Genomic DNA, 14822 nt, shown 5'->3' with positions numbered 1-14822 from the left:
TTGTGTGTTTAATGTTTTAATGTTACGAGGCCAAAGAGCGAAGCCGAAAAGGATGCCCTTTGACCGTGAGGTCATACGGTATTCTGTATTTACACGAATATTAGACCTTAAGTTGCCGCATGCCTGACATTATGATCAACGGATATTTTCATTTGCTTTCCTTCGCAGGCATTCACTACGTGAACAGTGTCATAAGCCATCTGGCGATAGACGAACGGTCGATGAACTCGAGATCCGACTTGAGACCTGTGCGACATTGTCACGCCGTGAATCTTACTTTTTTAAGACATTACTCATGACGGAGCAATCCATTCAGAATACAGTTTATAACTCGTTTTTTTCGAGTATTCTCACCTTTATCCTTCCAGACTAGCGGACCACTGTCCGTCGGCTCGAAGCGCGAACTATTCAAATTAATGCAAGATCACGAAGATTCACCTGGCGGTCGTTGTTGGCCATCACCGAGTGGGCAACGAATAGAAGGAGCAGTGCAATATCATTTCCTACGCATTCAGAAGAAGTGAGTTAGCAGTACTAATGGGACTGGCACAGAGCAAAGTAGAAATTCCGGCGAGCTATTGGAACGAATATTTTCTTGGGCGGCAACTTCATAGCGGCGGGAAAGTGGTCGATAGGGGAATGGGGGGGGGAAGGAAAAAAGCCGCTTTCAGGTTTCCTTATTGCTATTCTCCGAGTTTCGCGGAGTTTATGGTCGACTAAAAAATCGTGCCAGATTTGGGTATCTTTGTTCATGGAGTATTATCGTATCCGAAATTCGCCATGAAAGCCTGGGAGTTTTTTTTCCTTAGGCCATGATTTAAAAGGGTGGAATTTTACTAGAGTGGAGTAAGATAGGGCACTATTACATATGCACTTTCTAGAATTGGTAAATTATTTATGGAATTTCGTTCATTTTCGAATTTATCGATAGAGGTCACGTTGATATACTATCAATCCTTGCGGCATTCCATGAGGTACTTCTGAATATATTTTCCAGGAGAGGAGGGCCTTGGGCAAACATTTTCGTGACTGATGTAGGCATTTATTTCGATTTCTTCCATTTTTGTCTTCGATAAACCATAATTAAACTTAAAAAAGTGCTTAGCGATAATATTTTGGTAAAAGATCAATTCCCTCTCGAACGCCTACTGCATTGGGAACACCGAAATGGAATGTGTAGATTCAATTAAATACGTAGGCGTTACCTTCACTCACGACCTCTCCTGGGTGAACCATATATTTATTTATTTATATGCCCTGAAAGGCACCACTAGGGTGTGTGGCAGGGGCTGAATAAACAGCAGAATAATTTTATTCGAACGTGATCCTACCGCAGTCGGACGATGTTATTATGATCCCCTATCTTCGTGGAACGGGGAATGTGTGGACAAACTGACAAAAAATTAGAATGTTTTATAAGAGTATTGGGGAAATGTGATGAAAAGGTCAAATATAAATTTTATCCTTCGCTGGTTAGGTCTCATTTAGAATATGCTGCAAGTATAATCCAACTTCATGGGATCCCCATGCAATCAATCCAACTTCATGGGATCCCCATGAAGTTGGATTGATTGCCAAATTGGATAATGTGCAGCGTAGAGGAGCTAGCTTTGCAAAACGTTGCTATGAAAAACGTAGTGGTGGTAGATTTCCGAATTGGATCGCGTGCAGCATAGAGGCTAGAGCTAGATTTGTAAAACATTTTTATGATAAACTTAGAAGCGTATCCAAAACATTTAGAGCAGCTAGGCTGGGAATCACTCACGTAGGAGCGAGGGTTAAATTACAGATTGAATCTCTTGCATAAATTGGAAGGGCGTCTCTTTAGTAGTTGTGTTGAAAGTGTATTATTGCCCCCATCGTACTGCGGTAGGAGAGATTATGTCAGTAAAATTAGAGATATTAAGTGTACACAATAGATCGACTTAAGATGCCATTTTTTCCACGAACGATAAGGGATTAGAATTACATCGTCCGACCGCGGTATGGGTAAAAATATTCGGGTTGAAATAAGGCTGGTGGGTATTCATCCCCTGCCATACGGTGGCCTGCAGGGTACAAAAATAAATAAATAAATTCACTTGCAGAAAAGTTTATCCTTCAAACACCGCAGGGCGCACAACAAAAACTTTTCAATTCCGAGGGTTCTGCGAAGAGTGTTTCCCGTTAGCTTAACATATGCGCCTCGTTGGTAGTTGCCATTCTAGAGAAACATGTCCGCTCTCGGCTCTTTTCGTGGTTGGGCTTGCCAATGTCTCATTTGTGAATTTGCGGCGAACGAATGCCTCGATTTTGCAGCACACTGTTTAGAGAGACGCTTCTCAGTTTGTTATTTTCTTTAAAGCGAATACCAATCCTGGGATCGAGTCGGTTTTTAGTTTGAAAATATTATAAATCAAATGAGGCGTTTTTGATTTGGTTTTTTTTTAAAACTCTCCACTGTGTTTTTCATTGCGGTAAACTGGGCATGCGATCTTTAATCGCGATATTGAAAGTGTATTTATACCCCAATCGTACTACGGTAGGAGATATTATGCCAATGAAATTAGAGAGATTAAGTGTAGAAAAGATTGATTTAAGAATTTATTTTCTCACGAACGATAGGGGATCATAATAACATCGTCCGAACGCGGTAGGGGTAAAAATATTCGGGTCAAAATTAGTCTGGTGTGTTTTCACCCTCTGCCACGGACCCTAGCGGTGGCTTGAAGGGTGCTAAAATTAGAATTTTTGTTTACTAATTAATCATTGCGTCATCTATCTGATTATAATTGATAGAGAGAAAGTCATAATCCGTGTAAGCAATTTCTAAATCTATATTTATTTGGGACATATTCACTGTCGATAATGTTGGTAAACGTTTGGTTTTTCTTGTTCTTCCATGGGTCAATGTGTTAAATTTTTAAGATGTTATTTTTTCCTTGAACGATAGGGGATCATAATAACATTGCTTGAAAGCGGTAGGGTTATGTTAAGGTATATTCTGGTGTGTATTTACCCCCTGCCAAACACCCTAGCGGTGGCTTGAAGGGTATAAATAATTAGAGAAAATCAACCCTAGAAAACATGACTCCTGCATCTTGTAGCCGTGAGCCACCTAGGTACGTTGGATTCACACAAACATACATACATAAATATATATATATATGTATGTATATATATATATATATATATATATATATATATATATATATAAAGATAATAAAATTAGCATCGATATGCATATATGCATCCAACATACCGAGGTGGCTCACGGCTATAACATGCAGGAGTCATGTTTTCTAGGGTTGATTTTCTCGACTTAGTGCAAATTTAAGTTGAGGGACAAAGAATTCCATCTCATGACTCGCGGGTTCTTGGTGCCGAGTCATCGTTGCGCGCCAGTCACCTAATGGAAGGGGAAAGGCCGATAATTATTTTGATACTTTGGCAGACGCATTGGGCTCGGATGGAGGAATGTTCTTGGGCCTCCAAATCCAATTTTATTGACATGATCTCTCCTGCCTTGGTACGATGATGCTAATAATAAATTTTCAACATAGTTGCTAAAGAGACGTCCTTCCAATTTATGCAAGAGATTTGATCTTTAATTTAACTTAACCGTAACTTCGCTCCGTGAGTGATTCGCAGCCTAGATGATCTAATATTTTGGATACGCCACTAAGTTTATCATAACAACGTTTTAAAAATCTAGTTCCTCTACGCTGCACGCGATCCGATTCGGCAATCAATCCAACTTCACAAGGATCCCATTATATACTTGCAGCATATTCTAAACGAGGCCCAACGAGCAAAAATTACATTTCTCTCTGACATTTCCATCACATTTACTCAGTACTCTTCTAATAAATCCTAATTTTTTCGCACGTTTTCCGTACTCCGCACTTCATTGGCACATTTTTAGAGCCTTGGCTTTTTTATCGAATTTTCCGTGAGTTTGTTGGATAGGAATATAGAATATTAACGGATTTCATCAGAGACATCTCGTCTCCGAAACAAAGAAATGGTGATAATTCATTGATAATCATGGACGTTGGTCGCGTTTGGAAATCGAACTGAACTTTATATTATAATATTGAAATATATGTATATTTTTATAAAAGTGGCAAGCATCCATTACCAGTGTTTTATAAATTTTCACGGGTAGACATCCATGACAGTAAAAATTGAAGCCGAATAAGGAAATTTGATTTCAAGCGTGAGGTTTAGTTGACTACATGCCCTTTTTTTGGGAGGCATTTGAAGAGATTTAACTTCTAGTTATATTGAAATGCTTATTTATAAATTTTGCAAAAGGACGATTCATTTTTTTTATATCCATGTCTTGGATTGAATTGTTTACAACTGTTAATTAATATGGAGGTATATAAGTCGGCCTGCTGTCCGGAGACTTCAAATGGAAAACAAAAGAGATCGTTGGAGAGCGCTGAATGGAAGGATAGAAGAAGACACCGGCGACCGCGCGGGGGTCGCGGAACTCTGAAATAAACCGGTGGGGCAAGCAGTCCCAAGGGGGTCCCGGGAGGGTGGGGAGCGATGGCATCCCCCCACCCCCGGGGAAAGGCGATTTCCGCATTCCCTCGGATTCGTTCGCACGGATTTCATAAGATGGTGGTTTTTCCAGAGATTCATTCCGGAAGTGGGCGGGCGAGTGGTTAATGTCGGGAGGGCTCTTCACTAACGGCGCCGTCATCCCGAGACCGCGGGAAAGGCAACCCCGGACGAGGAGAGGAGGGCGCTCGTCACGAAAGCGTCGGGCGGACGGGGTGGGCGGACGGGACGCTGGCCGCCGAGGTCTTCTTCCCCTTGGGCGTGCGAGCGTGACGGACGCGTGCATTTGCTGCGACGCCTCAAGTTGCGACTCTCCGCAGTGTTCCTCCTTGGCACAACCAGAGAGGGCACTTCACTGGTCGAGGCTTTCACATCCACATTCGTACCCACGGAGATCCTTAGTCTCGGCAATGCACTCGCTCGCTCTGCAATGAGGTCACCAATCGTGCGCTATCATTGACTCTTTATGCAAACTCTATGACAACCTGCAATCACATCGCAGGTAATTATCTGATTTTATGGTCCTCTATTGAGGAATAGTTATTAAAACATGCATTGACTTTTTGCTATCATAGCGAGTGGATTGATTCCATGATATGACAGTCGATGACCAACGCCCGCGTCAGATCCTCCTCAGATGTCTCTTTTGGTTTCCGGACCCCACTTCTTTGTTTGGCCCCGTTGTGCCACGTGTGCGAAAATATTACTTCACTGAAGGAAACATGAACCATCAGCAACAGAATAGCTTCTGCGGATGGCACTTGCGACGATGTTTCTGTGATTCTAAGGATTTCCAATTGATCCGCGCTTCCTCCCCAGAATGCTTCCGGAGAACTCTTAAGCATTCTGGGGTAGCACTCCTTCTAGGGAACTTAATCCTAGTGGAAGTGAAACATTTTGAAATGCATCAAAGGTCCATTGAAAAAAAATCTTATACTTAGAAAAATAATGTGTGAGTTATTTTTTATAATACTTGGAATTTTCACGGCGGCAACCTTTGAAGTGAACTGTTTTCGTAAAAAGCAATTTGGCATTTTTTTTAATTTACAAAAATATTCCCAAATACCATATGTTAATTTAATTTTTTCAAATATCGATAAAAGTAAATGCTCATCGTTTTTAACAAAGATGTGGCCACGTCTGTGAGGCCCTAAATTGAATGCTGTGATTGAGTCCGTCGGGGCAGAGAGACAATAGAAATGGATTCTCAAATGGATATTTAAAGAATGGTCCAATCGTTTTTTTCAGATAACAATACCGCTCAGCAAACACGCACTCCACGGTTTTTTTATTCGCATTATTGTGAATTCCATATCACTAACCTCTAATATCTTTGTCCACCTTTCGATGGCATATGTGTGTGTGTGTGTATGTGTGTGTGTGTGTGTGTGTGTGTGAACACCTCTTCAAGATATCTTTCCTCTGTCTCCCGATAGATGGCGGGCTGCGATTGCGCCGTGCCCGCCTCGTCAGCACCCTCGCTGGCCAGCACGTGCGGCGGTGCCCCCGCCATGCTCTTCATGGGCCTCCTGGAGGTGTTCCTGCGGTCGCAGTGTGACCTCGAAGACCCCTGCGGCCGGCCCTCGTCCCGGTGCAACGCGGACCCGGCTCCCTACGACTTCATCGTGGTGGGTGGCGGTTCGGCGGGTGCGGCCGTTGCCGCTCGCCTCTCTGAGGTGCCCTACTGGAGGGTGTTGCTGCTGGAGGCGGGCGGGGACGAGCCCACCGCCACGCACGTGCCCTCCATGTTCCTCAACTGGTTCGGCACGGCCATCGACTGGAACTTCCAGACGGAGCCGCAGGAGATGGCGTGCCTGGGGAACCCCGAGCAGCGGTGCGGGTGGCCCAGGGGCAAGGTGCTCGGCGGCACGAGCGTCATCAACGGCATGATGTGAGTGTGAATTGGAATCTTTCAGGGGAAGCCTGACGCGCCTGGTGAACTCCACGAGGACCTGCGCCGAGAGTTTTGCCACAAACATGCGGGTGTCATTTGCCCGGGGGCACTTTTGCCCTTGCACCGGGGTCCTTTCCTCCTCTGCTCAAACCGACTTAGTGCGTCTTCAGATTGTCCCTTCAGGGAAAGTCGGAAAGGTCGACAAATCCACTTTCCAAAAACCGAAGTATTTTTTTTAAATTTGCTATTTTGGGGAGAATAATTTTGCGAACATTATTTTCCAAATATAGCACGGGATGTGACGGCCGATTTAGCGTATAATGATAAATTATCTTCAAAAGTGTTCGAATTACACGCACCCAAGGTTTGAAAGTCACGATTTTGTCAGCCAACCTCATTTTAAACATTTATTAATAAATCACCTTCTTCACTGCAAGCGTTAAAGAAGAGTTAATCTTTGCAAAAGCAATCCTAAAACAAAATTCTTTACTATGCCACCGTTTCTGGCTGAAGCTAGCGGAATTTTTCCTTTCCACAATCTATGTTAAAAAATATTTCATTGCGCAATTCTGTCAAAACGTTTGCACGTCCAGCGTCCTCGGACTCCCCACCGTTGTCCGAGTTCGTACGGACTGACCCCCCCACCCAAACCTGCGTTTTAACTGGACGGCCTCTAATGATAAACACCCTGGGGAAGCCGCGTGCATTTACTTCACACTGGAAACTCCTTTGTTGCCTTTGGAAGTATCACTTGTCCACCCAAAGTCTGCCTCTATTAGGTGGACTGAGGATAAAAATGTCACTAGACCGTTAGCAGATCTCTGGTGCAATCCTCTCACTGTCCCGCGGTTAAAATGAATTACGGACCTCTTTATGTATTTTTACCCATTTGATGGAGGGAGTATTTTTCAAGATGTTACGAATGTATTGCAAACATTTTGTTTCGACGATTGGGTTTCTGATGAAACGAAATAAAACTGATTTAAGCGTTTAGTGTCGGTATGTTTCGATGTCAATTCTTGGTTGTCTTATATTCTTAATCTAGGTAATTGATTTGTATTACTCTATTTGGATACAACATCGCAAATCATAGAAATGTCTCCGGACGGCTAGTATAACTCCGAGTCCCCTTTACCGAGCGAGCCTTGGTCTTGCCGGCCCTTGATCCTCATTTCCGAGGTGCAGTCGCGAAAGGGATTGAGCCATCCGTGCCGAGGAACCTGACCGTGCGCCTGCAGCGGAGCGACTTCAGACTAGCCGCCCATGACGTCCGCATCCTCGCCCTCTCTCCCACCCCACTCAACTCAACCTAATCTCGCGACCAAACTGACTTCTCTCAAAGGATGCGAGCATAAGTCTTTGGTAGCACGTTCAGTGAATTTCATTTTTTTTCTACACGTGACGACGTATTGCGTAGGGTTCTCATGCTAACGAAAAATATTCTTGAATTGATTCAAAACGGTTTTCCACGACCTGGCCATGCGAATCGCTGGCGGATGACGCTGGAAGGTGAAAGTGTCGAACTAACCATGAAATAATTCACGTGGAAAATCCATACAATGCCCGTCATTACCAGAAATGATTATAGAAATTATTACAAATTCTAGCCGGCCCCGACGATTATTTGGTTTTTATACGTGCTAATGAATTTAAATAGTCTATAGATGTTTGTCTTGAATGGAAATAAAGCATCATTTATAAATTATTATGATAAAAATTATAACTTAAAGTTAGCAATGTAAAACTAGTAAGTTTAAAATTTAGACTGACAATCGCGGTTATTTGGGAGCGTATGCACCACTCTGTACGCAGATTCTTTTTACACTTCCAAACTGATAAACGTTTCATGCTCTCTTCTCCCTTCGTTGACATTTAAAAGGAGGCAGGGGACAGGACGACGCGACGGTTTACTTCCAACCCTCCTTTCGGCGCCATTTGCACTCCTTGCTCTCCACACAGTAATAAACCATAAACAGTCATACACCCGAAGGTCGCATTGATAGGTATCGGTAGAGGTCAACCAATTTTAATTTGATGTGAGAACTCCACGCATCAATTCACCATTCAGGTCGAAACACATTCAACAATCAGCGTAGGGTGTCAGATCCTTTCTATATATATATATATATATATATATATATACATATATATATATATATATATATATAGAATATATATATATATATATATATATATATATATGTATATATATATATATGTATATATATACATATATATATGTATGTATACATATATATATATATATGTATACGTATGTATATATATACGTATATATATATATATATACATATATATATATATATATATATATATATATATATATATATGTATATATATATATGTATATATATACATATATATATGTATGTATACATATATATATATATGTATACGTATGTATATATATACGTATATATATATATATACATATATATATATATATATATATATATATATATATATATACACCAGCCATATGGCAAACAAATATTCATTCACATGGAAATAGATATTAGGCAAAGGAATGTAAAAGACGAACACAGGAGAAGTGACGGGAGAAAGGGCGGACGGAAGAAAGGGCGGAATCGATCAGGTCACAAAAGCAAAAATATTTCCTTGACCGGGACTTGAGCCACAGATATTTCGACTTGCCGGGCCGATGCTCTAACTACTTGAGCTATCGAGGAAACGTAATTAACGCTAAAGCCTGCGAGGGATTTATGCAACCAAGTGAGATATATATGCTGTTCAACCTGTATGCAGAGGAAATGATTAAAGAGGCATGGGAAGAGCTGGAGGTAGGAATGAAAGTGGGCGGGGAATTCGTAAAATCAGTTAGGCTCGCGGATGACCAAGCTTTAGTTTGTCAGTCAGCCAAGGGGTTGCAAGCATTGCTGAGTGAATTGGAAATTCAGTGCGACAGGTATGGGATGAGAATCAATATTAAAAAAAACAAAGGGAATGCGATTTTGTAGAAAGAAAAAGGCTAAGCTAAACATTAAAATAGGAGGGCAAACACTAGAGCAGGTAGAACAGTTTACGTATCTCGGTAGTGTTTTGGACCAACACGGTCAAAGTAGTAAGGACGTAAGGAGAAGAATTGCGCTAGGCAAAGAGGCTTTCACAATGAGGAGGGAGTTGATGACAGGGACGTTGAGTAAAAATGTTAAGAAAAGACTCGTAAAAACTTTTATATGGAGCGTAGCTATGTACGGCGCGGAAACGTGGTCATTGAAGCAGGAGGATAGACGTAGACTGGAGGCTTTTGAAATGTGGGTGTGGAGAAGAATGGAGAAGGTGAAATGGACAGAGAAGAAAACAAATGAGGAAGTACTTGGTATGGTGGGCGAAGAGAGGGGTTTGTTGGGAGCAATCCTATGGAGGCAGGAAAAGTGGATGGAGGGGGTATTGACCGGCAGTGGGATGTTGAAGACTGTAATTGAGGGCAAACGAGGAAAGGGAAGGAACAGGATAGGGATGTTGGACGGGATGAAGGGAGGAAGGAAGTACTCAGAGCTGAAGAGGGACCTGATGTAGAGTAGGATGCTGTATTTTGCTAGGGGTCACAAATTATTTAGTTCGTAATTATGTCCATCCAAAAACCTACCTTAATCGGTAGATTACCTCAATAATAATAATATAATTTTTTAATAATCTATGAACATTCATAATGTGTGTTTAGATTCTGAATTCTGGTATTGAATTAGATATGAATGCATGAGCGAATGTTCATCATCCTCTTGCAGTGGATCCAAATTGTAGTGGATCCACATTTCCGACCAAATTGCTCCTTCGTCTGGCTCTCCCTCAGGTACCTAAGAGGAAGCAAGGATGACTTCGACGGTTGGGCGTCGGAAGGTAACCCCGGCTGGACATACCACGACGTCCTGCCTTATTTCCTCAAGTCTGAGGACAACCTCGAACTGTACGACATGGACAGGGGTTTCCACGCCAGGGGTGGCCCTCTGCCAGTCGGCAGGTTCCCCTATCACCCACCCATGTCCAGGGCCATCTTGGCCGGCGGTCGGGAGTTGGGCTACGAGACGAGAGTGGACTTCAACGGACGCAAGAGGACCGGCTTCGGCATCGCCCAGAGCACGGCTAGGAATGGCTCACGCGTGAGCTCGGCGAGGGCCTTCTTGCGGCCCGCCAGGGCCCGTCCCAACCTCGACATCCTGCTCGACACATTGGCGACCAGGGTCCTCATCAACGCCACGACCAAGAGGGCGTACGGAGTGGAGTACATCCGTATGAAAGACAACCCCGAGAATAGGACCGAGAGGGCCTACGCCAGGAAGGAGGTGGTCCTCAGTGGCGGGGCCGTCAACTCTCCTCAGCTGCTACTGCTGTCTGGGGTCGGCCCCCGAAACGACTTGAAGGAACTTAATATCCCCGTGATACACCATCTCCCCGGTGTGGGCGAAAACCTGCAAAACCACGTGGCCTTCTTCGTCAATTTCTTCACGAACGAGTCAGCCACGGCGTCCCTCAACTGGGCCACGGCCATGGAGTATCTCCTGTTCCGTGACGGCCTCATGTCGGGCACGGGGGTCTCGGCCACCACGGCCCTCCTCCACTCGCGTCTCTCGGAGGACCCCATGGGCGACAACCCGGACCTCCAGTACTTTTTCGGCGGCTACCTGGCCAACTGCGCCAGGACGGGACAGGTGGGCGAGATGATGATGAACGCGCCGCCGGGCGCCACGAGATCGGTGCAGTTCATCCCGGTGGTAATCCGCCCGAAGAGCAGGGGTTACATTAAGCTCCGCTCGGCCGATCCCTGGGCCCACCCGCTCATCCAGCCGAGGTACCTCACGCACCAGGAGGACGTCGAGAAACTAGTGGACGGCGTGAAATTAGCCATCAGACTGTCCGAGACGGACGCGCTCAAGGCCTTCGGGCTGCGGCTGGACACCTCCAAGGCCCCAGGTTGCGAGAACTTCGTTTTCGGTAGCGACGAGTACTGGACGTGCGCGGTGAGGTACCAGACTGGCCCCGAGAATCATCAGGCGGGCTCTTGCAAGATGGGCAAGGACCCTGCCAACGGAGCGGTCGTCGACGCGGAACTGCGGGTGCACGGCGTCGCGGGGTTGAGGGTCATGGATGCCTCCATAATGCCGGCGGTCACAAGCGGCAACACGCACGCCCCTGCCGTGATGATAGCAGAAAAGGGAGCCGACCACATCAAGACGACTTGGTTAGGGAGGAGGCTCTGGACCGTTTGGTAAGTGTCTCAATGCGCAGCCTCTCAATTTGCACGAAAAGAATAAATGTGTGTCACATTGAAGTCTGGAAATTGTTAGCACTAAAAAAAGTTTTAATTTTAAAGGGTTGAAAGACATGACACATAATTTCTGCTTATATTGATGAAAATAGCATAAGTTTTAATTGACGTCCAAATATTTGGATTTTCAGGACACATTGAATACACTTATGAATGGAATGAAAGTTTACCTCAGTGACTGAGAAAGTGCCCTCCTGCGATTGGAATACCATCTTTTTGAGACCTAATGTGATAATTCCAGTTCCGAAAATTGTTGGGTAAACAAGATGATGGCTCGCCTCACAGTGGGCTGTTATAACCTTAAATCAATAGCCTCTTAAGTCCTCCAAGGAACAGCCTCATCAGAGACTGATGCATGATCTATCATGCCCAAAATCACAGACTTCTGTGGAAGACTTGGAGATTTGTACACCAATCTGTATATTTATTTGCTGCACCTGTTTCTTGATTTAACTTTGAAACTTGGCCAAAAAAAGAGTGTGTGAATGAGTTAAGTGTTGTTGCATAGGTGATAACTATGCACATTTGAGGACTATCTATTTTTTCCGCAATGCCTAGTGTTTTAGGTAATCACTATAATCACTTTAAGGAGATTTAAATATGGATAAAAGTTTATCATTTCAGTGACATCTTGACATGTGCATAATAGGTATTGGAAAAAATTCTTCATTGTTATTTTTACATTGGTTGGTACTTCGTTAACTACTTTCTCCAACATTTTTAAATTTTGCACACTTTTTTAGAATTCAGTGTCTAAAAAAATCCCAGTTATGATGTTAATACTAATCCGATGATGTAAACAAATAGAGCAAGAGTCACTTGCAATGAGTATAAATTTAAAATATGAGCAAGGAAGCAAAAATACTCTTATGAGGTAACATTTTTACAGCATTAAAAAGTCAGATATCATGTCACGAATATAATGGAAGAGCTCCAAGCATCAGCGTTGAATCTCATTGGTAAAAGGGATATTTTGATCAGAATATTATGAAATTAGCTGAATAAGCATCTCTTTCTTAAAGATATATTTTGGCATTTACAATGTCAATGGTTTTACAAAGGAAAGTACCTCATGCACCATAAGGACCTCAGGACCTTCCCTCTCGGCATGGAACTGCCAAGCAAGATGACATGCAGCCACTGCCGTGTTTATTTCCACACAAAGTGATGCCTTGACAACAAATGAAACAAATGATTATCTAACATTTATCCACATGTTACCCTTGTACTTGTATTTGCGGAAGAATATGTAACATTAAAAATTCATAACTACATTCTACATTCTACATACTACATTACAGCATTTGATCAAAATCAAAAGAAATATATTAAGTTGGGAACTGAATGATTTCATCTTTCATAAAAAATTATGTACTGCCAAGCTTATATAAGAATTAAGGAACACAAAATTGGAAATGTCAACACGTTCATTCTCAAAGTAAATTGTTTATTCCCTTGATAGCAAGCAATCGTATAATTCAGAGAATGTATTTTACTCTTTTCCATTGGTATTGATTTCACTTTGTCTCATGAGTGTCTAATTACATCTTAATTCTTTGAACACTGGCTGATAAAACGTGTAAGGAGATTGCATGTGGGGCAATATCTTTTCGTAAGACTTGTTTAATGAATCCAGTTCATTTGAACATCTGCCAAATGACACTGTGCACTAAATGTTAGCACTAAATTTTACTAATCTATCGACCATTTAAAATTCTCCCAAAGTACTATTCCCTCCATTTATATAATTTCTACATATGCATTAATTGCTTAAATTTTCTCAGAATTTCTACTTTTATGGTCCAACAGGCACCAAATAGGAGAAGTACAGGAGTTTAAGTCCAGGGCCATGGAATTCTTTATTACACATGATGCGTCCGAATTCTAAAACCCAGTATTAATTAATAGGAGAAAGTCAGCCACTAGCTTCACTTAAAGCATACGTGCATAATATGTCATTATCAGTGTAAGCTATTCATATCCTTTTTAATTTATGTGAGCTATTCTAAGATAAAATGAACACTCGCAGATTAACATATTTGGGGAGACGGGTATGTGAATGCTCTGGGAACGAAAGCTTTTGACAAGGGGAAGCACTTAAGGACGAGGAAACGTCACCTTCCCATGCACCAACCCATAGGTGGTGCCATGTGCCTCACAGTGACTTGCCTGGTTGCCATGTGATCATGCTCCCTTGTAGAGTTGGGTAGCCAAGCTCCTGAAGCTATTTGAGTTTAACTGAGAAATAAATATAGTACTTATTTACCCGAAAACAAAATGGTGGGTTAAATCAAAAGTATGTGTCATGGCAAAAAGAAAAGTGGGATCATCAAGAAATGCTCACTTTTTATTCATCCATTCAATACAAAATTTAAGAAACAACCATCACCTGAGAGAAATTCATTTGCTATCTTGAAAAAAAATGACATGAACTGCAAATATCAGTTGCGCACACAGTTGCAAAAATATTAACATTGTTAATGTTACAACAAATATTCCTAGAAAATTGTAATATAATTCCCTTCCTAGATGTAAAATTTGAAAAGATATTGCAAGGAAAGAACAATTTTCTATTCCTACATTATGAAAATTACCATGAGGGTGAATTGGTGGAAATTGGAAAGCATAGAGAAAGCTCTGGGAACACCAGGGTATGAAACACCAGCTAGAATCTGGATTTCCAGGTTTATTGGATTTTCAGTTGCATACAGGTAAGCATCCTCTCTACTTTTAACAGTAGTGATCTTTGAAATGAAAGTGTATATATTGTTGATGAAATAAAATCTAATAATGTTAAAATAAATTATGATGTAGATTTTCTTCCCCTTAAAATTTAAAATAAAATATTATGGGGAATAAGAATACACAGTTTTTATTTATGCCAATGTTTTCTAACAAATTTATTTGATATATGTAAATGAGACTCAACTGAAAAGTGCACTAAGAGGTGGTTTTCCCAAATTATAATTCCAGTTTTGTTACAAAGGATCTTGTCACATGGAAGAAAATTGATATATTAGTAACGGACTTATTTGTTGCAAATTAAATTATCACTGTACCAAAATAATGTAA

General features: G+C 42.1%; 1 protein-coding gene across 1 annotated transcript in view; it reads left to right on the top strand.

Annotated features, from left to right (window-relative positions):
• Gld (Glucose dehydrogenase) overlaps window positions 1-14502 on the top strand; it is a 60715-nt gene extending 46213 nt beyond the window's left edge. Inside the window, exons 2-4 of the mRNA XM_071591989.1 lie at window positions 5988-6442; window positions 10278-11690; window positions 11882-14502. Of these exons, the coding sequence (XP_071448090.1) occupies window positions 5988-6442; window positions 10278-11690; window positions 11882-11891 (1878 nt within the window). The 3' untranslated portion in view covers window positions 11892-14502. The remainder of the gene's footprint in view (window positions 1-5987; window positions 6443-10277; window positions 11691-11881) is intronic.
• The last annotated feature ends 320 nt before the right edge of the window (window positions 14503-14822 follow it).

The sequence above is a fragment of the Hetaerina americana genome, unplaced genomic scaffold (genome assembly GCF_022747635.1).
Source record: "Hetaerina americana unplaced genomic scaffold, ioHetAmer1.1.p SCAF_5, whole genome shotgun sequence".
Lineage (NCBI taxonomy): Eukaryota > Metazoa > Arthropoda > Insecta > Odonata > Calopterygidae > Hetaerina > Hetaerina americana.
The sequence above is the reverse complement of the archived record's forward strand: the minus strand, read 5'-3'. Positions and strand labels throughout refer to the sequence as shown.